This window comes from Eublepharis macularius, chromosome 16 (genome assembly GCF_028583425.1).
Source record: "Eublepharis macularius isolate TG4126 chromosome 16, MPM_Emac_v1.0, whole genome shotgun sequence".
Classification (NCBI taxonomy): domain Eukaryota; kingdom Metazoa; phylum Chordata; class Lepidosauria; order Squamata; family Eublepharidae; genus Eublepharis; species Eublepharis macularius.
Genome location: NC_072805.1, coordinates 35,124,522 through 35,148,821, shown reverse-complemented (window position 1 = coordinate 35,148,821; position 24,300 = coordinate 35,124,522). Strand labels below are relative to the sequence as shown.

Genomic DNA, 24,300 nt, shown 5'->3' with positions numbered 1-24,300 from the left:
ATGCTGATTATTTATTTCATTTACAGAATTTGTATGCCCCCTTTCTGCCCCATCAGAAACTGGCAGTTAAAACATTGTAAAAACATGTCATAAAAACATATCGCAAAAACTATTAAAACCAAAACTAAAATACATATTAAAAGCACATAAAAGAGTAGCTAAAACATAGAACAGGAAGGAGGGATCGCTGAGGGAACTCTAGATGATACAAAAAAAGTCTTTACCTGCTGGTGGGAAACAGTGACAGGACAGACTAATATCCCTGGGAAGAGAGTTCTATAGTTTTGGTACCATTACCAAGAAGGCGGGGTAGCTCAGGGTAGGTGGGTAGCTCAGGTTGCTACCCACCTAATCACAAAAGCTGGGGACACCCAAATCAGGGCCTCAGAAGCTTCCAGATACATTTATAGGGACCCTTAAGGTATGCTGATCCCAAGCTAGACAAAGCTTTAAAAGTCAACCAGCGCCTTGAATTGTACCTGGAAACAGATTAGGAGCCAGTATAGATGGGCCAATAGCAGAGCAATATGGTTCCTATGACCCATTCTAGTTCACATCCTGTCTGCAGCATTCTGTACCAATTGAAATTTCCCCACAATTTCCAGGAAAGCCCCACGTACAGCTCATCACAGTAATCTAATCTCTTTTTTTGTAGATAGATAGATAGATAGATAGATAGATAGATAGATAGATAGATAGATAGATAGATAGATAGATAGATAGATAGATAGATAGATAGATAGATAGATAGATAGATAGATAGATAGATAGATAGATAGATAGATAGATAGATAGATAGATAGATGGATAGATGGATAGATGGATAGATGGATAGATGGATAGATGGATAGATAGATAGATGGATAGATAGATGGATAGATAGATGGATAGATAGATGGATGGATAGATGGATAGATGGATAGATAGATAGATAGATAGATAGATAGATAGATAGATAGATAGATAGATAGATAGATAGATAGATAGATAGATAGATAGATAGATAGATAGATAGATAGATAGATAGATGATTTTTATTTTATAAACATTACACTACAAATACAAGACTGCTATAAAATACAATATTGTGAATCAGCATACATTAACACTATTATAGTCTACAAGATAGGAGATAGTGTAACGTGATTATAATATCTAATAGCAGATGAAACATTAGTGATTCCAGTGCAACAGAGTAATCTAATCTTGATGCCAATAGGCAGTGCTAAACATAATAACATTCATATGTATCTGATACGACCTATAAAGGTCAAACGTTTGGGCCTATCTTGACCTATATAACCTCTACAGGAATTATACATATTGTATTCTACAAAAATTATTATTATCAGGGCTTTTTTTCTGGGAAAAGAGGTGGTGGAACTCAGTGGGTTGCCCTCAGAGAAAATGGTCACATAGCTGGTGGCCCTGCCCCCCGCTCTCCAGACAGAGGGGAGTTTAGATTGCGAGCGGCGCGGAGGTCAATCTAAACTCCCCTCTGTCTGGAGATCAGGGGGTGGGGCCACCAGCCATGTGACCATTTTCAAGCGGTTCCGGAACTCCGTTCCCCTGCGTTCTCCCTGAAAAAAAGCCCTGATTATTATAGTATTGTTACTAGCTGTTGTTATTGTTATTAACTACCATGCTGTTAGCCACCTTCAATCTTATTAGAAAGATGAGATAAAAAGATGTCAAATATAATAATAGTAATAGCAATAGCAATAGTAATAACAACATTCAATTTATAATTCGCCCTTCAGGACAATTTAGCACCCACTCAAGAGCGGTTTACAAAGTGTCATTATTATCCCCACAACAACAAACACCCTGTGAGGTGGGTGGGGCTGAGAGAGTTCCGAGAAGCTGTGACTGACCCAAGGTCACCCAGCTGACATCAAGTGGAAGATAAATCTTAAAAGAAATGTGGCCCTCTTAGGGGTGCCAATCTCCCGGTGGGGCCTGGAGATCTCCTGAAATGACATCTGATCTCCAGACTAGAGATCAATTCCACCGGAAAAAATTGCAGTTTCAGACGGTAGACTCTGGCAATCTTAGTAACAAGTCACAGTTTGGCTAGGAGAAAAGGGCCTGAATGTCTTAATGGCTGATTCCACTTCTCTCCATCTTTCTGTTTGCTTCTTGATTCTGCCTCTTATGGTAAGAAGGGAAGTTCTTGTTGCATGCAGGGCCCCCAGTCATCTGCAGTATTACAACATCCTTGATAAATATTACGGTTTGAGTATTTGCGGGGGCAGGGGCAGAAATGTGGTATTTCAGCAACAAAACCTCATCTGAACAGGGTCTCCTACAGGTACCAGGCTGCACACAGGTGAAGTCGGCAGCAGCCCATACAAGGGCTTTCTCTGTGGTGGCCCCTATCCTGTGGAATGACCTGCCTGAGGAAGTCAGAAGAGCCCCCACTCTCCTGGCTTTCCGTAAATGATGCAAAACCAAACTATTCAAAAAGGCTTTTTACTCAAATGGGAGGGCTGTATTATAGGGATGGAGTCCCTGATGCTTCACTAACGAGATGGGGAATCATAGACTTCATCACTATTTTTGCCTTATATATTATCTGCTGCTTTAAATGTGTACTCCTATGTACAACCAGCGCTCCATGCTGTCTAATGTTAGTCCTAGAATTGATTATGTTTTGCTTCAGTATCTCTACTATGTCTTGGATCCTTGCTAATGCTATGTCTTTAAACGTGTATATGTTTACCTTATGGTATTGTACTGAAATGTACTTACTTGATACTGATTGTATTAACCTCATACTGTGTGATCCGCCTTGAGTCTCAGTGAGAAAGGTGGACTATAAATGACATAAATAAATAAATAATTTAAAAAGTGCAAGAAAAGATGTGAGGATCTAAGAAAAGAAGAAATGAATAAATGTGTTGTCTTATCAGCTTTCACTGACTACAGTTTAGACTGTTTATGAAGCTGGCAACTACTTTGAAATTGGATACCTGACCAGCAGAACTCCAGTTTGGTAGCTGGATACAAGTAAATAAATAAACAGTGCACAGAAAGCAAAACAGAAGCAACAAAAAAGAATAATGGACAGAACAAAGAACAATCAATTGACTGACCCAGCGTGGACTTTTATCATTGCTTCATTTCTAAAATATATGCTGAGCTACTGGGATATATGGGCTGTCGAGACCTATGGTGACCCCAGCAATGGGCTTTCAAGGCAAGCGAGAAGCAGAGGTGGTTTGCCATCACCTTTCTCTGCGAAGTCTTCTTTAGTGTTCCCGTTCCAAGTACTGACCCTGCTTAGCTTCCAAGATCTGATGAGATCAGGCTATACCATGCCACCTTTCTTCCCTGGTGGTGGAGGTGGAGAGTAGCCTTAAGTCATAGCTGACTTATGGTGATCCCCCTGGTGGGGTTTTCATGGCAAGACTAACAGAGGTGGTTTGCCATTGTCTGCCCCTGCAGCCCTCATCTTCGATGAAGGTCTCCCATCCAATTACTAACCAAGGCTGACCCTGCTTAGCTTCTGAGATCTGATGAGATCAGGCTCACCTGGGCTATCCAGGTCAGGGCACCAGGTGAGCCTGATCTCATCAGATCTCAGAAGTTAAGCAGGGTCAGCCTTGGTTAGTAATTGGATGGGAGACCAGGGTTGCAGAGGCAGGCAACGGCAAACCACCTCTGTTAGTCTCTTGCTAGGGGTCACCATAAGTCAGCTATGACTTGAGGGCACTCTCCTCTCTTCCCCAAATGACTATATTATTAGTATCAAAATATGCTAAAAACCAGGAAAGAGACCCAGCAGTGGTGTAGTAGTCAGTTTGGAATCCCCACTCTGCCATAGAAGCTTGCTGGGTGACCTTAGGCCTATTCTACACTCAGCCTATCCTACCTCACAGGGTTGTTGTGAAGATAAAGTGGAGGAGAGATAAATGGAAGCGGCTTTGGGTCCCCCTTGGGGAGAATGGAAGGAAACAATGCAGGAAATAAATAAACTGAGGGAAATAAGACTCATTTTCAGTTTGCAAGTCCATCCGGTAGTGTTCAGTGTTTAATATACAAGCTATTGTGAGAACAGAAAGGAACAAGGTTCGCTGTCGCCCCCCCCCCCCGCCGCCATGGGATGAAGTCTGTAGTTGCACAAGTGACTGACAGATGAGCTTGTTTCGCTCCATGAAGCTCTTGAAGGATGGATTTACCCAAAGAAATCCAGCAGATTCCAACTCGATCGGCTTTTAGCAAAACTTTCAGCCTTGTCTTTTCAAAAGGTGGCCTTTACATAAGTTTTAAAAATGGAGCATGTTTTAAGAAATTTAAATTTAGAAGGTGAAGCTTTACTGCATTTGGTTTTGCAAAACTTCTATTGGCTCTGTTTTTTAAAAAATGAGCATGCTATTGCGAGCGGCTCCGGAAGAGTTGAGCGGAAAACAAACCATTTCAAAACAACAGCAAATTAAAAAAGCATTCAACCGTTGGCCACTTGGGGCGCCATTTGGACGTCCTTTGCGCTCGGAATGATTTCGCAGCTAGCTACGACTGCCGAAGTGTCGATCCTCACTCACCCTTGGACCGGAAAGCTTACTCCTAAGTAAACATGCCTAGAGATAGCCTTGCATCAATTACTCTCGCTGTGCATGTCTTCTGCTCCCAAAGCCTCATTGCACAGGCATCGCTCCTGAAGATCCAGCTCCAAAATACGCTCCACCATTAGAGTTGCCAACTTCCAGGTGGAGCCTGGAGCGCTCCCAGAATTACAATCGATCTCCAGATTACAGAGATCAGTTCCCCTGGAGAAAATGGCAGCTTTGGAGTGGGCGAGTGGCGTGGCATCATATCCTGCTGACTTCCTCCCCTCCCCCTAACCCTATCCTACCCAAATCTCCAGGGATTTCCTAACAGGTGGTGGCAACTGCAGTGCCACTACAGAGATCAGCCCCCCCTGGAGAAAATCAAGATTTGAGTCCAGCAGCACCTTAGAGACCCACAATTAATATAATTTATTAAATTTCTTGCTCGCCCGCACCGCCAGCGGGCTCAGGGCGGGTTACAACATTATATAGTGGTACAATACATTTAAAAATATACAATAAAAGAGAAATTTCATAATTCCAATACAAAACAAAATCTCTATGTACTACTGGACTCAAACCCTGCTGTTTTACTGCACACCAATACAGCTCCCTACCTGAAAATGGCACTTTGGGCTGGTGGGCTTTCAGGCATTATTCCCTGCAGAGCTCCCCCCTCCCCAGACTCCACCCCCAAATCTCCAGGAATTCCCCAGCGCTGGCAATCCTACCCACCAGCGGCGCATTGACCGTCCGGCTTCTCTTGACTTTTGTTCCGTTCTTTTTTCTCGCCGGCCTCCGACGGCGGCCTTTGATTGGCCCGGGTTGTTTCGGGCTGGTGGGCGTGGCCAGCGTGGAATGCTGAGTCTGAGCGTTCCAGAACCGGACGGTCCTGCTTCGGCGGCGGCGCGCTGATTGGCCGCCCTCCCGAATGGAACGTTGGGGAGTCTGAACGTTCCAAAGTTCCTTTTCGTTCTTCTCGCTCCTTTTTGTTCGTCTTCCTCCGGCCCTTGCATTGAGGTCGGGGGCAAGGCTGGGGCGGGGAGAACGGGGCTCTTTCCTCCTCTCCGAGCCGACCTTCCAGCCCCAGAGAGAAGAGGATTCTCGGATCTAAAGCATTTCCAAGAGATCCCTTTGGAAAGGGACCCAAGGCGTGGTTCGCAGCAGCCGGGCGGCCGGCTGGAAGAGGAGCGAAAAAAGTCGCGAGAAGGTACGTCGGGGGGGCTCTTTCTCCTTTGGGCTTCTCCGCCCTGCCTTGCTCAGGGTCAGGAAAAACGCACCTCCGAGTCTTCGGAAGGGCCTCCCACATTCCTCGTAAAGAATCTCGTCGCTCGCTGAAAGTTTTGCGCTGCAAAGGAAGTGGGAGGCTCGAGTGGAAAGCGGCCGGCGCCCTATTGGCACAAGATAGCTTTTTAAAAGCGTCTTTAACTTTTCAAAAAAGTTTTGCGTCCTCTCTCCTTTGGGAAGGTGTTGATATAGACCCCAGTGGGTGCCTTTTCGACCCTCCCCCCTCCCTAGTTTGCGAAAAGCTACTTGAGAGAATCACAATCCAGAATCTGAGCGTAGTTTTTGTGTATGGTGTGTTGGAGAGTTCCGGTAGGGGATGCCAAGCAAATGTTTGAAGGCGGTTACGCAGCGAGGAATCCAAAAGTTAGGGATTCCCAACAAACAAGGCTCTTTCTCCCCGAAGGAATTTGGGGAGAGTCTCCAGGGAAAAGGGCTTAACAGTGGGGCTGTTCCCAAACGAGGCAGCGATGCTTTGAATCTTCTCCAAAACACCAGAGAGGGCAGTAAACAGGGAAAGGGGGGAAAATGCCCTTGTCAGTGGGAGTGACGAAAGAGCGGGCTGACAAAAATGTCAAGTATGATGGATGACTCAGGTGCACCTGCAAAAAAGTAGGTGAGGAAACCAACAGGTTGTTGGGCTCCGAATGCAAGCTTTGCGCCGCTCTTGATCTCTCTTGTTCGGGCAAATGTCAAAAGGGAGAGGGTGCGAGGACGGGATTTTGTTCTTCAAAGCCATTCAGTGATGGTGCCAGGTGACGGTACCTAGAGAGGCAATAGGGGAGGGGGTCTTCAAGATGGCTGCTTGCTCACAGTGCTTCCTGACCAATGGCTTTCTGATCTCATGGTTCACTCTCCTCTCCTGAAGCCAGTGGTCCTACAACGAATAAACGAGAGGGTGCATGGCAGATCTCCCAGGGGGATTATTTGGAAGGTGTCCCGGAGTCAGCATCTCCCACTCATTGATGTTGTTAAAACTAAAGGGTCCAGGTTACAGCGTGGCAAGTCTACAGCTCGAGCTGTTTTCTGGTGCCAAGCAGTTTGCGCTCAGCAGGTACGTGTGGGGTTATCCAAGCCGTTGCAGTCTCCTTAAAGAAGACAGCCCCGATCCGTGCGGCTCAGAATCCAGGTGCTACAAGGGAGAGTTACTCCCAAGCAACCTGTGCTGGGTTTGCAACCCCCTTGTGACAGTCTGTGTACCTTTAAGGGCAGCCTGCCACAGAGGGAAGAAAAATACTCTTTTACTCTTCACTCCAATTGAAGGAAACTTTTGTGTGCTGAACTTTGAAGGTGTGGGAATGAGGCTCATAAAAGGGAAAAAGCAGGTGATGTGCACATAGTGAGGAGCGCACCATGCCAAAGCCGGGGACGGGTTACAGAGCCTGTGTTTGTGCTCATGGAGGAGTGAGTCAGTGGGTGGAGTCTGTCTTGCAGGCCCTTGATCTCTGGCTCACATTTGAACGTGACCCGATCAAGGTTTACGTTTTTTTTTAAAAAAGGAAGTTGTTCCTGGAAGCTGCTTGTGTGTAAAGTGTCATCAAGTTGCAGTTGACATGGCAACTCTGTAGGGTTTCCAAGGCAAGAGGTGAGTAGAGGTGGTTTGCCATTGCCTGCCTCTGCATAACTATCCCGGACTTCCTTGGTGGTTAACCATCGAAGTACTAACTAGGGCTGACCCTGCTTAGCTTCTGAGATCTGATGAGTTCGTGGTCCCTGGGCAATCCAGGTCAGGCAGGCAGCTGCTGAGGTCACAGTAAAATCCTCCCCCAAATTAAAATCCATGCCCTGCTGTTTGTCAAAACCGACCATAATACAAAACGGTATGCAAGCTTTCGGGTTGTCCAGAAATCTTCACCAAGTTAGATGTTTTTTAAAGGGGAGGGTATTTCAGGGCACGTTTTTGGGGCCATTTGCCTACTTTTGTTTGGAGAATCATACAGACTTAGGAAGTGCTTGCACTAGGTTGTCAAAAGGGTGGAGGAATAAATATTCTGCCTTTTTAATAGAGGCTTAATCAGATGTTATTTACCTCCACGCCACGAAAAGCTGCCCATTTCTAAACATCAAGCCTCTGTTTAAGGGACAGGACGCTTTTTTTTCTCCAGGATGTTGGTAACCGTAGATGGAGCTCAGGGTGGAGTTGGTAACAAGCACCCTGGATCTTCTGGTGAAAAGACGGTAAGGGGAGTGGCAGCTTCCATTCCGAATTGGGAGGGGAAGCGTTAATCAAATATGTCTCTGATACCAGTCAAAATCTGAACTCCCTCAAAGGCAGAGAGCAGAGGGGAAGAAGCTTCCTTATATTAACACCAACGGAGATAAAATTAGCAAACCAGAGCCACGTCTGCACAGGTCAGTTTCGCCAGTTCAGTTCCCATCCTGCAGCACTTTTTCCATGACTGGTCTGCACCCGATTTGCCACCATGAGTAGTCACTCCAGCCGCTATGCAGTTTTTCCCCTGCTTTTCTGGGCGTGCTGCTTATACCCTGACTTTTTTAAAAAAAACACTTCGTGGTAGGTTGTATTCCCACTCATACTCTTTACTCAGTTTTTGGTGTTCCACCCTCTTTCCACCTCTCCCTCACCCTGCCAGCCCACTGCATTTTGATTGGCTACTCTTGTCTAACCAGCCGCTCCTCCTCCCCTCCTTTCCATTCTTCCCCGCTTCCCTATTTTCTCTCTCTTTTTTAAAATCCAGTGAAGGATCAATGAATTGCTGATTTGAAAGCACCAGAGGACGTTCCCTTTTTCTTTTTGCTTTGGCTCGGGTGGGAATATTGTACAGGGGGCTAAATATCTGGGTATCAAAAATAAAGATTTTAATATCGAGTTTTAGCACAGTGTGAGTGGCTGCATGAAAGCTGATGCTGTGCTTTTCAGCTTGACTTCAGGAAAAGTGGGGAGTTACGTCCCTGGTGCAGAAGGGGCTACAGTAAAGAGTGAGTGAGAAGCAAATAGAGTAATGTCACAATTTGGTACAGATAGATCTCCGCAGGCAATTGGTTACAGAGGGTCAGAGAAACCACAGAGGAGGTCCTGCCCCATTTCCCTGCTTGCCCAACTTTCACAGTTCATTCGAAGCAAATTAGTGCAGAGGCCGCAACTTCTGAAACTATTGTGCGGAAGGGGATAGATCACAGGCTGGGGTCTGTGATAAAATGGTGGAGAGGAGAATGGTGTACGTCACTTTGGGACCCCATCGGGGAGATAGACGGGGCATAAATGAAGTGAATAAAAAAATAACTAATTGGTCCCATCTGCAGCAGTTGAAGGAATTGTTCGAGGAGCAGACCTAAGAAGGTCTACTCAGAAGTAAGTCCCACTAGATTCAGCAGGCCTTCTCCCCAGGAAAGAGTTCCTGGCCTTGCAACCTTAGGGCTGCAGCTAGCCACGGTTTTAGCGGCGTGACTCATTTTCATTCTCTTTGGGCTCCAAACAAGTTCCTTCTGAAACCGAGGAAGTTGGATTAGTAAAGAGAGATTACTTGCAAGGGTGGAGTGATGAAGTTAGTCATCGGTTCAAATGTCTTGCAGGAGACTGGAGATGGAGCGAGGGTTCTCCTCTCCGTGGATTTTAGAATTTCTGCCAATCCATTGTTTTTTTGGCATTAGCTTAGGAATCCGTTGTGTGTTGAGCAAGAGGAGAAATCTGCGGCAGTGAACAGAATGGGTTTAGGTTTGCAGTTCATAAACTAACAGGTGGCAAGATGGTTTTCCTGGTCAGCACAAATCGAGGTTTATCAGCGCTACATAAAAGATCGCTATACCCAGCAGTTGTGTATGTATAAGACAATTCTGTGCAAGAATTGCGAGGTGGCGGGGGACAGAATTCAGCCTCTGAAGAAGGTCAGTTTTTCTCTTAAGAAGTTTCCAGACCATATGAATATGGAGATGGATTTGGAAAAGAGTGGATGGTATCCAGGGAATCTCAAATCCCTCTCATGGACTGAGTATGATTTCCATTCGCCAGGAGTTGGATTGTCAAGACCTGATGCAGGCCGTTGCGTCTCCTTTAGATTAACGCGTACAGAATAAATACAGGCAGTTCTAAATTATTTGTACGGCTGGCAGAATTCAGATTCCCTTGGTGCGGACTTTCAGCTTGACTGCAGACTGTCGCTTTCTGGGTACTCTTAGTAATTCTGTTAAGAGAACTTAAAATGGCCTCGGGTTTGGGGACTGTAGTGAAACGCTGAGGATCGGCATTTAGTTTGCTGTGGTTCGTGCATAATCAGGTTGAATTCCACATTCTCTCCTTCAGTGGGGAATTAGTTCTGTTTAGAAATTGGTCACACAATGTTGTTAGCCCAATAGGGACCCTTGCAATAATACACACGAGGGGACCGAATCTGGAATGAAAAGGTCCGTGAGAGGTAGTTGACCAGAACAGTGAAGTAAAGTTGTGTAGTTAACCAGGACGAAGTGAAATCTTGTTGTTGATGGATTGACAGACCTCTGGGCCTCTCATGGACTGGTCAACACATTTCTTCTACCAACCTTTATGGTTTTCATATGGACCAAACTCAGGTCCATCCATGTCTTGCTCAGGCATAAACATACATGAGGATACAATAAACTTGACTTAACACAAATGCCTACCATCGTCTTTTTCACTTTTTCTGCTTGTACAAGAGCTCTAGTGCGAGCAGAAATTTTGTGCTGGATCTAACACAGTGTATAGCTGCTATGAGAACGAGCTCATCTTCTCCCCAGACTATGTCCCCTGGTTCTGGTTGTAGGGACAATGGGCCACTCCAGGGTGGATTCAGGACATCTCAGACCGACATAGTTCGTGTTTAGTTCAGTTTATTACACTTATATACTGCCCCCCCCACAAGTGGGCTCAAGGCAATTCATAACAGAATGTAAATATAAAGTCAAAACTACGGTTAATACACATAAAACCGATCATTACATAAGGCATCAAGTTCAGGTAAAAAGCGAGTTTAATTCAATAATGTAACTTGCTGCATTGCATATGTATTTTTATCGTTTTTCTGTTCGTTTTGGTAAATCTATAATAATTTTTTTTTTAAGTTCAGGTAAAAAGGCTGTGCTAGAACCATAGGGTGTTGACAGTACAAAAATGCAACAACCAGATTCAGGGCAGGATGGTGGCACTTGGGCAGTCAGGTAGGGGACAAAATAGTAAAGAGTCCAGTAGCACCTTTAAGACTAACAAACTTTATTGTAGCATAAGCTTTCATGAGCCACAGCTCTCTTCGTCAGTTGCATCATGCATCTGACGAAGAAAATGGTGGTTCTTGAAAGCTTATGCTACAATAAAGTTGGTTAGTCTTAAAGGTGCTACTGGACTCTTACTATTTTACTACTACAGACTAACACAGCTAACTCCTCTGGATCTAAGGCAGGGGACAGACATCAAGCCTCAACCATAGGCCCGGTGAAACAGTTACAGTTGCTATCATCCCGTAGCTTTGTACTTGAAACATGGGGTGGCAAGTTAGCTGTTTCTCTTGGCAGAGCAGCCGTCAATTGACAGAAAGTTCCCAAGGGATAACTCCCAGCGGTTGGACTGTTAGTACGAGCTCAGATTCCACCTTCAAAATCTGTTCCTGTGCAGTATGAATATATCACGTTACCGTTACACAGGAGTCGACGGAAGCATGATCTTTTCTCCAGCATTGCCTGTTGTTTCTCCTTCCCAGAGGACTTTGTGTTTACTAAATGAAGAGGAAGGGTGTGCTTTGCTGTTGTGGTATTTCAAAGGAGTATTGTTCTGCTGGCCCAGTTTGCAGCCCTTCATTGGAAAGTGAAAGATTCTTAACATCCCACAATTCAGGCAGAGAGCTAAGCATGTGCAAAATTGCACACAATGTGCAAGCGGGCAGTGCTGTGTACTCTTACTTGAGAGTAAGCCTCACTTGACTTTTCCAAGTAGGTAAGAGTAAAGATCTGTCTCTTTCTTCATAATGAATTTTTACCACATCTTTTCTCTAAGGATTCATGATAGCGTACATAATTCTCCCGACCCGCATTTTATCTTCACATGAACCCTATGAGGTTGGTGAGGCTGGGAAACACTGACGGGCTCAAAATCTCACAACAAGCTTCACGGGAGATCAGGGATTCGAACCCAGGTCTCCTAAATTCTAGTCCGATATGTTGTTTGCCACACTACACTCTGCTGTTTTCACACTGTTAAAGTGATTGACTCTCATTGTAGTGCCCCAAGTTTCAATATTTTCTCTGTTCCAAGGGATCTAAAACCATTGTTTTATACAAAAATAAATTTTATAGTTAATATTTTGGGGAGTCTAAAATGAGTCTGCGGTCTTCATAAAATGTGTGTAGGGGGAGAAGGAAAATTACCATCCCTGACCTTAAAATTTCCAGCAAACCTTCCAAATGCTTACCAAAAGCAGGATAAAATTGTTGCTTCAAACTCAGCTAGATTTGTTCTCAACACTGCAAAGTCAGTGGGAGCATGGCCTTCATTATTCATTTTTAAAATATAACTTATCCTGATTAGCATTTCTTCCTTCAAGGAAACATCTGCATGCAGGCGTGGGACAAGTGGCTGTTTTGTGGAAGCCAAAAATCTCTTCCTAGCCTGATGTGTTTACCTTTTTGCTCAGCTGTTGTGCAATTTCACACAGATGTTTCTGTAGCACCGTCACTGCTTGCTTGGGTGGCTCCCAAACTGTCCAATGTGAGCGAGTGACCCAAAGACTTGACAGTTATGTAAGTATTGAGGTTGGGGAAATTGGCAAGGGCTTATCCTAGTGTCTCTTTCTCTCTTGCTCTAAAGACAACAACATTTATTTCAGCCTAAAGTTTTCATGACTCAGCTGGAGGGAGCGCTGACTCACAAAAGCTTATGCGGGAATAAATTTTGCTAGTCTTTTATGGTACCAGTAGACTCCTGTTTTCTACTAAGGCTAGGGATGCATTTACCTGATAGATGTGACCCCAGCCAGGTCAGGGTTTCCCGACCCATCTCACAGTCACATGTAGGGTTGCCAACTCCAGCTTTTCAAAAGAGAGCCAATTTGGTGTAGTGGTTAAGAGCGGCAGGACTCTAATCCGGAGAACCAGGTTTGATTCCCCGTTCCTCCGCTTGAAGCCAGCTGGGTGGCCTTGGGTCAGTCACAGCTCTCTTGAGAGCTCTCAGAGCGGAACTACAAGTGACAAAAGGCACAAATTGGACACTTGTCAGCTTCCCTCAAGTTTTGATGGGAAGTATAGGCATCCTAGTCTTGCAGCTTGGCTCTGTGACTGCTGTCCAATGGACTTTTCAACTGTCACTTGTCCAACATTCTGCCAAGCTGCCTACATTTCCCATCAAAACTTGAGGGAAGCTGAGAAGTGTCCAATCTGTGCCTTTTGTCACTTGTAGTTCCGCTCTCAGAGTGATCCAAAGACTCTGAGAGCTCTCTCAGCCCCACCCACCTCACAGGGTGATTGTCATGAGGATAATAATAGCACACTTTATAAACCGCTCTGAGTGGGCGTTAGGTTATCCTGAAGGGCGGTATATAAATAAAATGTTGTTGTTGTTGTTATAGAAAATGAGGAAGCCCCCCCCCAAGCCATGCCAATCCATCAAATGATTTTTAAAGCACAGTCCTGACAGTACGTGATTGTGAGATGGGTGAGGAACCTCAACCCAGCTTGTGTCACATGTAATAATAATGATCAGGGCTCATTTTGAGGGGAACGTGCAGGAACGCAGTTCCAGCAGTTCCCCAAAGAGGTCACATGACAGGTGGCCCCACCCACCTGACTCTCGGCCATTTTGGGCCCGTTTCAGCCTGGTTGGGGCCAAAATGGCCCGGATCGGGCCTCTGACAGGTGGTGGATCACTCTCCCACTCAGCAGTGGCCTGATCCTAACCATTTTGGGCCACTTTTCGGCCATTTTCATCCCCTTTTTGCCATTTTGGCCCCAATTTCGGCCCTGAATGGCCAGGATTGGGTCCAAAACAGCCAGGATAGGTGATGTCAGGGGGTTTGGCATATGCAAATCAGCTATGCTAATGACACACTTCTGGTGATGTCAACAGGCGTGGCATATGCAAATCAGTAATGCTAATGAGTTATGTTAATGAGTTCCTCCAGCTCTTTTTCTATGAAATGACCCCTGATAATGATAATAATAATTATTATAATGATGATAGTAATGTGTGCTTATATACCGCTCTTCTAAGATTAGTGCCTACCACGAGCAGTAAATATAATCAGTGATATTATTGTAAAGATGCACCCTAACTCAACTTACCCACCTGAAATTCTCTCTTTCACTGTGACCTTTTGGACTAGTCTGTTAGAGTACATATCAGTTTAGTTTTAACAATTGTGGCTTCTTCCAGATATTACTGGGAACTGAAGGTGCCGTCTTTCCAAACTCCCTTCCCCCCTCAAGATTACCAGGAGCTAACTACACTCAAAAGCACTTTAAATACACAAGATAGCTCAAGATGGGTAGCCGTGTCAGTTTGTCTGTAGCAGTAAAAAAAGGGCAAGAAGTGAGCTGTGACTTATGAAAGCTCAAGCCCTACCACAAATGTTGTTAGTCTTATAAGGTTCTACTGGACTAGGGTTGCCAGCTCCTGGAGATCGGGGGGGGGGGGGGTTAAACCTGGAGAAAGTGGGGTTTAGGGAGGGAAAGGACCTCAGTATGGCATAATTCCATAGAGTTCACTTACCAAAGTAGCCATTTTCTCCAGGTGAACTGATCTCTGTGGCCTGGAGATGAGTTGCAATTCCAGGAGATCTCCAGACACTACCTGGAGGCTGGCAACCCTATACTGCACTCTTGCTCTTTTCTACTGTTAAATACCCAATGCAGACATGCAGTTGATGTGTTTTCTGGGCTGTTGGGCTGTATTGTGCCTTTAGTTTCACCGAAATGCCTAAATGGAACTTCCATGTTCAATGGCAGTATATGAATAACAGGTGGAGGTAGGAAAGGAGAAAGGAAGGCTTACGAGACACTCGCAAGTAACTGACACTGTTGGGAAAAAAACATAGCGCTGGGTAATGGAGACCTTTGGGCCAATCTCTCGGGGCTCTTGCAAAAAAGGTTGACTTTGAAGCAAGCGCAGCTTTGTGCACTGGAAAGGCATTCTGAGCCGAACTGGCGCATCACGCTGAGGGCCAGGGTTTCTGTCTTTTGTATTTGGCTAGCCCCACAGGCTACAATTAATCTCATCCTGTGGCGTGCTGAAAATATTTACATTGTCAGGGAGAAAGCGACAGAAGAGTACGGTGTAACTAATCAGCTCCATGGATTCTGTGATACAAGGCTACCAAAAGCCTCCTGCCAAGATCAGATCGGAAAAACAGACTCTCTCTAATAACTATGTAAAGCTGGCTGCTGCAGTCTCTTGAATATCAGTATATGTAATTGGAGCGTGCCGGTTTCTGTGATGTATTTTAAATTCAATTGGACGCTGAGATCAGAGGGGCTATGAAGTCCACCCCACCATGGCTCTCCGGTTGTAGTTTTTATATATTAACTCGCAAACAGTGGTCTCTGTAACAGATATTATATTCAATAAACTGAAAAGTGTGGTGGCATGGGGAGGGGTAATGCAGCCATTTGAGGACTGACGTGTCTGCCTGTTCCGAGTGGGGATGCACTGCCCCTTCCCCCTTAAGGATCTGGTGCACTGTTTGGGTCTGTTTTTCATTTCGCTACTGATGGAAGCATGCATTTCCTCTTTAGCACCTTCAGCCGGCTTGGGCTGGCTTGCTAGCTGCAACCCTTCTTTGACAGGCGTGATTCAGTCATAGCTGTCCATGCTCCAATTACATCATTGTAACAGATCTCTCCCGGATCTCCAGCGGGAAAGCAGCCCCGGCCTGGTGGAACTCTCTCCCGCTGGAGATCCAGGCCCTGCGTGACCTGTTACAGTTCCACAGGGCCTGTAAAACGGAGAGGTTCCGCCGGGCCTTTGCCAGCGGGTGTCCCCCTTCTTCCATCTAAGACCACCACTTTTTCTGGGGCTGCCCTCAGCCATCTACTATGCCTATATTTAGACTCCCAGATATTTATTTAAATAGCTTGCACCAGGACTATTTTAATGACTTTTAAAAGAGTATTATTGATTTTATGGTTTTGTGATTAATTCACTGTGTTTTAATGAATGTTGTTAGCCGCCCTGAGCCCATTTGTGGGGCGGCTGGGATATAAATCAAATCAATAAATAATAAATCATAGTTAGACTACTACTGGGCCCTTGGCGTGGGGCTGCCATTGATGACTGTTTGGAAGTTTCAACTGGTTCTGAGGGCTGCTGCTAACAAGTGCATATGACATCTCAGCAGAACTCTAAATGCCGGCAATGGCCTATAAAGCTCTTTGTGATCTGGGACTCCCATATAAGCCCACTGTTCTTGTGGTGCATTTAAGAACCAGAGCTGGGAACTTTTTTGTAGTGCCCCCAACTTCTGGAACTCTTTTTTCCACAGCAGCAAAGTTGGCACCAGATTTACAAGCTTTTGGTTTCAGGCAAAAATCTCTTTATTCTCCCAGACAGTTAAGATTCAGAAAGCCGGAGTGTTGTAGTGGTTAGAGTATCAGAATAGTTAGAGTGTTAGAATCGGAGCTGGAGACCCAGGTTTTGATCCCTACTCTACCGTGGAAGTTGCTAGGTGACTTTGGGCCAATCACACCCTCTCAGACTAACCTACCTCACAGGGTTGTTGTAAGGATAAAACGGAGGAGAGGGAAAAAAACGTAAACTGCTTTGGGCTCCCATGGGAGAGAGAGGATGAGATATCAATGAAATAAATAAATATAAGCTCCTCTCCTTTCATTATTATCCTTCTGTTGTCCCATGGTTGTTTTAATCGGATCTTAGATTCCTGCTATGTCATCATGGTACTATTTTGGCTGCCACTGTACATACAACTGTTAGGTTTGTCTCATTTCCCAAAACACCCCTTAAAAGGTCTTTTGTGGTAAGAGGCTTTGAATCTGTGTAGCAACTTCTTTTACAGTGCAATCCTAAGAAGAGTTACGCCAGTCTAAGCTCATTGATTTCAATGGGCTTAGACCAGAGTAACTCTGCTTAAGAGAGCTGGATTCGAATGCTTATTTGCACAATCATAGCAAAAAAGGAACCTACTTGTTGCCTGATCTTTAGGAATCGGGGCTTCTGCTTCTTGGTTAATGATCAGTCATACGGTAGGGACATGAGATACAAAGATGGAGAGGTTCTCTTTAAGTTTCTGCCCACCCAAGTATGTGATAAAATGACCGGTTTCTCCATGACTGTGAATTTTGTGGGCCCCTGACTAACACTGTAAATCCAGATACTATTGAAACACAAAATACTGCAAGTGTATAAATTGGGGGTCTCCAGTGACTAATTTGTTAGCTGACTGTAGTTTGCCAGTGACAGGGGCTGCTGCTTCTGCGGAGTAGCATGTGAGTCCTCTAGAAGACCCAAGAAAAGATCGTGAAAAGATCTGCTCTAAGATGTTTTTTTTTTTAAATTTCTTTCATAGGATTCTTCCCTGTGCTGCTTAGCTGACGGTTTCATTTCTGATGCTTTTCGTAGTTTTATGTCCTAAGCAAGGCGGATTTGATTTAAATCACTAGTCAGTAAGACTAGATTTAAATCATGATTTTCTGCATAAAGAATCCTCACGCTTAGCTTCTTGGGTAGATCTATTTTGCTCCCAACCATCTTCTATTCATTGAATGTTTTGAAACTTAGCACTTAAGAGGTAAAGGGTTGGTTCTGTATACAAAGATTTGCAAAGGAACAATGGGATTAAGGTCTTTTTCTCAACTGTGTGTGTTTATTTTATAACCTTTTTGCTGAGAAGAAGAGACGTGATCTCTGCAGACACAAATTCTCAGGTTTGAGAACTGTAAAACCAAGCATCTGAGAAAATATTTTCTTGATAGAAAAAATGCCCAATAATCTTACAGAAACCTCTGGAAGAGCATGACATTGTTAATGGATTAATGGAATTTGTTTACCAAAAAATTTAAACATTGCATGAATATACTAATCCTTATTTTATGATGATAACCTTTGGACTATAATGTATCTTAAATAGAAAACTATCTTTAGATAGATTTTTCCTCAAAAAACATTTTTTAAAAAATCCGATTTAAATTTTAAAAATCCAAATATTTTGAAACCATTGATTTTTATCCACCCTGGTTCTAGGACAGAACAAAACTCAGTAACATGCTGGGGTGGGGGAGTGGTGGGGGAGAGTGCCCTCAAATCATAGCTGACTTATGGCGACCCCTGGCCAAGAGACTACCAGAAGTGGTTTGCCACTGCCTGCCTCTGCAACCCTGGTCTTCCTTGGAGGTCTCCCATCCAATTACTAACCAAGGCTGACCCTGCTTAGCTTCTGAAAACTGACAAGTTCAGGCTCACCTGGACTATCCAGGTCAGGGAGGGGTTGGGAAGTACCTAAGGATATTTTCATTACGTAAAAGTAGGTCTCATTAAGTGATAGGTCGGTGGTGACTCCTAACATAAACAATTGGATCCTGTACCCTGAACTGCGCGGGAGTATTTGCTGAGAGACAGAAGATCAAACCGTATGTTGAGGGAAAGTGTGCGGTATAGTCCTTCCTGGACCGTAGCAATTAATGAGATCACATTTGTAAATGGTTCCTCTATAAAGAAGGAGAAAAAACATACAGAGGGGGAAAAAACCACACACCTGTGTGTAGATGAAACAAGGACTCTCCTCTCCTCTCCTATCCTGTGGAACGACCTGCCTGAGGAGGTCAGGAGCCCCCACCCTCCTGGCTTTCTGCAAACGATGCAAAACTGAATTATCCAAAAAGGCTTTTTACTCAAATAGGAGGGCTGTATTGTAGGGATGGGGGTCTCAGGTGATACGCTAATGAGTTAGGGACCGTAGACTTCTCCACTATGTTGCCTTACATGTTATCTTTTGCTTTAAATATGTACTCTTATGTACTACCTGTGCTTTATGTTTGCTTTATGGTGTCTAATGTCAGTCCTAGAAGTGATTATATTCTGTGTCAGTATTTTCTTCTACTTTGTATTGGATTCTTACTAATGCTATGTCTTTCTAACTTCTATCTATTTACCCTACAGGATTGTTTATGGAAATGTCCTTGATATGGATTGTACTAATCTCATACTGTGTAATCCATCTTGAGTCTCAGTGAGAAAGGCGGACAATAAATGACATAAATACAATAAATAAAATAATAAATTCATGCTAACTTCTTTATTTATTTATTTATTTATTGGACTTATAGTCCGCTCTCCCTGCAATACAGGCTCAGAGCAGATCACATCCCGATTAAAACACAATACAATATACAATAAATAGAGATACAGTTAAAACTGGCAGCAAAATTCAAGACAGACAGCGGATTTCAGAGTCCAGCTTGATCACTGGGTCCACGGAGGCTGGTGCACACAATGAACTTACAATGGACGGAAAGTTCTGGGCATGGGAGAGCATTCAAATGAAATTTCCGTTGATAGTCTGAAGTAATTGAGTTCAGAAGGGATGCGACCATGTGATAATTCTGAAAAATGTGATTTGGCTCTAAAGAATTCATTTAGGCATTGGACGTTCATCTTTTAAGGGTAACATGCAAGTCGATTGATTTTAGGAGGGATCATATTGAGAAGTAATGCTGGCCTCAAGCTGAATGGGAAGGCCAGTTTCCTTTTTAAAGAAAATCTTACAATTGTGAATTCGACTACTGTACGTAGGAGATGTAGGGTGGAGGTGTGTTTAATGGGGATTGAGGACAGAAAGCATTCTCGTCCATTACCTCTTCTGCTTTTCCTCCTGCTTCCAGGTGACTTTTCGAGATGGTAGAACACCTGGCTAATACCGAGATTAATAGCCAACGTATTGCTGCTGTAGAGAACTGCTTCGGGGCATCGGGTCAGCCGCTGGCCATGCCAGGAAGGGTCCTCTTGGGCGAAGGTATTTTGACCAAAGAATGCCGCAAAAAAGCCAAGCCACGGATCTTCTTCCTGTTCAACGACCTCCTTGTGTACGGAAGCATTGTGATCAACAAGAGGAAGTACAGCTCACAGCACATCATACCCCTGGACGAAGTCACCTTGGAAAACTTGCCAGATACGTTGCAAACGAAGAACCGGTGGATGATCAAAACGTCGAAGAAATCCTTTGTCGTTTCTGCAGCCTCCCTTACCGAGAGGAAAGAGTGGATCAACCATCTGGAAGAATGCATTCGTCTCTTGCTGTCCAAAACGGGCCAGCAGCCCCCGACAGAACATGCCGCACCCTGGATCCCTGACAAGGCCACTGATATTTGCATGCGTTGCACGCACACCAAATTCTCCACTCTCACACGCCGGCACCACTGTCGAAAATGCGGCTTTGTTGTGTGCGGAGAGTGCTCCCGACAGAGGTTTCTCATGCCCCGGCTCTCTCCCAAGCCTTTGAGGGTCTGTAACCTTTGCTATAAACAACTGGTGGCAGAAAAAAAGAAAAGCGAAGAGCACTGTGGCCAGGGGAAACCCGCAGATTCCCCTGTAGGTGGCTACGACCCTTCAAGCGGTGATGACAGCGACAGGTCTGACGAGGATAAACTGGACTACTGGCCTACCGATACTGATTTTTACACATCGGACGTGGCATGGTCGTCTTTCCATAGCTGACCTTTTTGCAGTATTGTTAATTGTAGGATCCGTGTTGCTACTTTTGAGGAGTAAAGAGGACAGGCACGAGGCTTAATGCACTTTTTTCAGAGTTTCTTGATTGTGTTCCTCAATTCTCCTATTCTGTGAATAAGGAAGAAGGTCTTATTGTGTCAAGTATGTGTGGGAGAGGCCATTGTCACTCTAAGAGTTAGAGGTAGATGCTTAGAACAATCCCAGACGTGACAAGTTTTCTAAGAAGGTTGGAGCTTGTCCTGTTTTCAGTTCCTAAAGTGTTGACATCGTACACCTAGATGAAAGGGGGAAAGTTCCATTGGAACAGCCGTGGTATATGCTGGAAAATTCTGCTTTCCTTCAAGCTGGAAGCCACATTCCAGATCTAACAATCACTATGGAACCTACATGAAGGTCCAGGAATCCAAGATGATGGCCTACTTTGTGGGCAATAATACAAGCACTTGGTTGCTACTTCCCCCCCAAAATCAAATGCTTCGTGTTGAGTTTGGCTGTTCACTCAAGAGCCTTATTTTGATCAACAGGATGCGGAAAGGAGAAGACTGTATGACGATGTTGCATTGACCTAGATCCATTTCAGACATATCAAAGAGATTGTTTATTTAACGAGCTGTTGAATTAATAGGCAGGCATGCTCTTCCTCTTGTGTAGTAGTGTCCCAGCACAGAAGTCTTTGGCTAACTCCAGTTGGTCGTTATGCCCAAATAAGGGAGTCTTAATATACTGGTGTTAGCTATTTCCACCATTACTGGAATTCCTAACCCAGATGAAACTGTGGTTAACAGTGCAATCCTAAACCGAGTTGCATCTTTCGAAGCCAACATTGATTTCACTGGACTTAGAGGGGTATAACTCTGCTTACAGATTGCACTGTGTAAAGCCGCAATCTTAAGAATGCTTACTTGGGAGCAAATCCCATTAACTAAAGTGGAAGTTACTTTGGAATAAACTCATAGGATTGTGCTGTAAGAATCCCCAGTTGCTGGGAAAGAAACTAATTTCAGACTAAGGTTGCCTGCAAGTTGCAATTAATTGGAGTGAGTGGAAAGCTCCCATCTTTAGGCCAGAGGAGGGAAACGAGAGCACACACAACTAGTTAACCAGTTACATGCCCATCGCAAATAAGCTCCAGTGTGAAGCGAGCCTTCAGTTTAAGTTGAGTTCAGCACTAGGAGAATTTTAGGAGTGGAAACTTGGAAATCAGTCGTGGTAGTTTGGAAATTAATTTATAGTGTTAGCATCTATCTCTGAATTTACATTATGAGTTTTGGCCTTAAAGTGTGGATTTCCTCTAGCTTCAGCATTGCTTGATTTTTATCATATTCAAAATAATAATTAAAAGAATGCAGGCCCTGGCTTTTCAGTGTCTTATTTTAAGGTAAAAGGAGAATTTTGGGCTAAAATAGTAAATGCCAAAGAAACCATATAAAACTGCTCTGAAATACAAGCCATATTTAGAGTACAAAATTGCAGTTTGTAGGCAGCATTGCCTACAAGACAAAACCCCTATTTTCATCCATTAATTTATTTAAAATTATGCATGCTTAAAAATTGCTATCACTTAATAGAATAATGATCGTTGCAACAAAAGGGTCTTTAATGGAAGAAAACCACAGCTTCTATCATACATATTTCAAATATCGAGTTTAATTTTAATGAAGTGCCTGTGTGTGACTTGTTTGTGGGGGGAAGGGGAGGCTTCCTCCTCTTGCTAAGATTTCCAGAAATCTCAGCTCTTATCGTTTCTTTTAAAGCAAGTTTCTGGTTTTCAGAATTGGAGAGAAATAAGATGCAATGCTGATAGCCAGAGTGTAAGTCCGAGTTGCGTCGCGTGTAGCTAGCAGGACTTACGATGACTATATCCTTTCCATGCCATTTGTTTTCAGTTAAAACAGGCCGCTATGTTGCCATTATTATCTGCTCACCTCAAAATCATGAGAGCGGCTAAGCTTAAGAACTGACTGGCTTTCTTGCTTAGTATTTTAACCACATTCTTCTGCGGCCGTGGGAGTGACACGCTTACTTCATGTTGCTTATATAAGAGCTGGGATTTGCACTGAGAATTTTAATGAGAGGTTGCTAACCATACAAAAGGGACTTCTAGCCTATGTGGAGGATCCCCCTCCCCTATAAACACACACACACAGATGTCCCATTAAGGGACAGAGTTCTGGGAGGGGGGGTGAATGAAACCCCGTTAAACCTAGTTTGAGCCTGCATGTCTCAGTTTAGAAACTAAGCATCAATCAGCGCTTTGCTGGAAATAAAGTATTTTTAAAAAACCCAAAATGGCTTATTTATACTTTTATATTAGGATCTATGTAACCAAATTATTATACTATTGTTGACCATTAGACAATAGTGACTTTCTTAGTGCAGATAATCTTATAACTAAACTAGGAGCCATTCCTATTGACTGCATATCTTGCTTTTTGTTTGTCTTTTCCCTTTCTGTGCAGAAATACTAGTTGGTATTTTAAACCTACAGCTCCCTAATGAGTTTTCTCCATTTGCCAATATGTTTACATTGGAGCTGAACTTCTTTTTTCTAATTAACCATTCCACCTCCCCTTTTTATTTATGGATAAATCATTGATTAAAGATTACAATGTATTACAATGGATGGCTTGAGAGCACTTATTGAAAATCAGTGAACTTTTGGTTGATGGGGAACAGTGCAGAAATTTAAGCCCTGATCCAATTCTAGTGATTTGTCAGTGCAGTCCCATTAGTTTATTTTAATTATTTTAGTTCATTTATAGCTGCCCTTTCTCCCAGTGCAGACCAAAAGTAGCTTGCATCATTCTCCCCTCCTCTGTTTTATCTTCAAGATATATGACTGATCCAAGGTCACCCAGCAAGCTTGCATGGCATTGTGGGGATTCAAACCTGAGCCTTGTCCAACACTCCAACCTCTATGGTATGTTGACTGTGGCCAGGGGTCATTTTGTAGAAAAAGAGCTGGAGGAACTCATTAGCATAACTCATTAGCATATGCCACACCCCTTGACAGCACTGGAAGTGTGTCATTGGCATAACTGATTTCCGTATGCCACACCCCCTGACATCACCTATCCTGGCTGTTTTGGACCCAATCCTGGCCATTCAGGGCTGAAATTGGGCCCAAAATGGCAAAAGGGGCCCCAAATGGTCAGGATCGGGCCGCTGCTGAGTGGGAACGTGATCCATCACCCGTCAGAGGCCTGATCCGGGTCATTTCTGCCCCAATCCAGGCAGAAACGGGCCCAAAATGGCCGAGAGGTGGGCAGAGCCACCTGACATGTGACCTCTTTGGGGAACTGCCGGAACTACGTTCCTGCGCATTCCCCCTCGAAATGAGCCCTGACTGTGGCTGTAGCCCTGTGACCCATCCCCCTACAGAAGGATTCTTTGCAAGTCCGTATGTAAGAGAGATGGAGAGGGAGCCTTAGATGTGAGAGGGTACGTGTTTTGCATGCAGAATCTCGTATTCAGACCCTGGCTCATTCAGATAAATGATATCTGGTATCAGGACTAGATATCTGCCTGATATCTTTTTTTAAAAAATATGTATTTAGTTTTTCAAATATAACAGTAACCAGAGTTTTTTTCTGGGAAAAGAGGTGGCCGAACTCTCAAGAGGGAAATGAGGAAGAAACACATGGGATTCTTTGAAATAATATTATTTTCATGCACTATTTCCAAGTATTTTCAAGAGGTGCTGGAACTCCGTTCCACTGTGTTCCCGCTGGAAAAAAGCCCTGACAGTAACAAACAAAACATTAACAGTGAAACTTGGGTTTCCAACATTCGTTCGTACCTTTTTATACGTCAACGTCAGCTATGCTGTTA

General features: G+C 44.1%; 1 protein-coding gene across 1 annotated transcript; it reads left to right on the top strand.

Moving 5' to 3' along the window:
* The first annotated feature begins 5,439 nt into the window (after positions 1-5,439).
* PLEKHF1 (pleckstrin homology and FYVE domain containing 1) lies at positions 5,440-23,082 on the top strand. Its single transcript, XM_055000947.1, has 2 exons — positions 5,440-5,760; positions 19,623-23,082. The coding sequence occupies exon 2, from the start codon at positions 19,636-19,638 to the stop codon at positions 20,452-20,454; it is 819 nt and encodes a 272-aa protein (XP_054856922.1). The 5' UTR covers positions 5,440-5,760; positions 19,623-19,635; the 3' UTR covers positions 20,455-23,082.
* Positions 23,083-24,300: the final 1,218 nt, after the last annotated feature.

Bases quoted from the DNA above. Each gene is read 5' to 3' on its own strand.
- PLEKHF1 (XM_055000947.1), top strand. From the start codon at position 19,636: ATGGTAGAACACCTGGCTAATACCGAGATTAATAGCCAACGTATTGCT.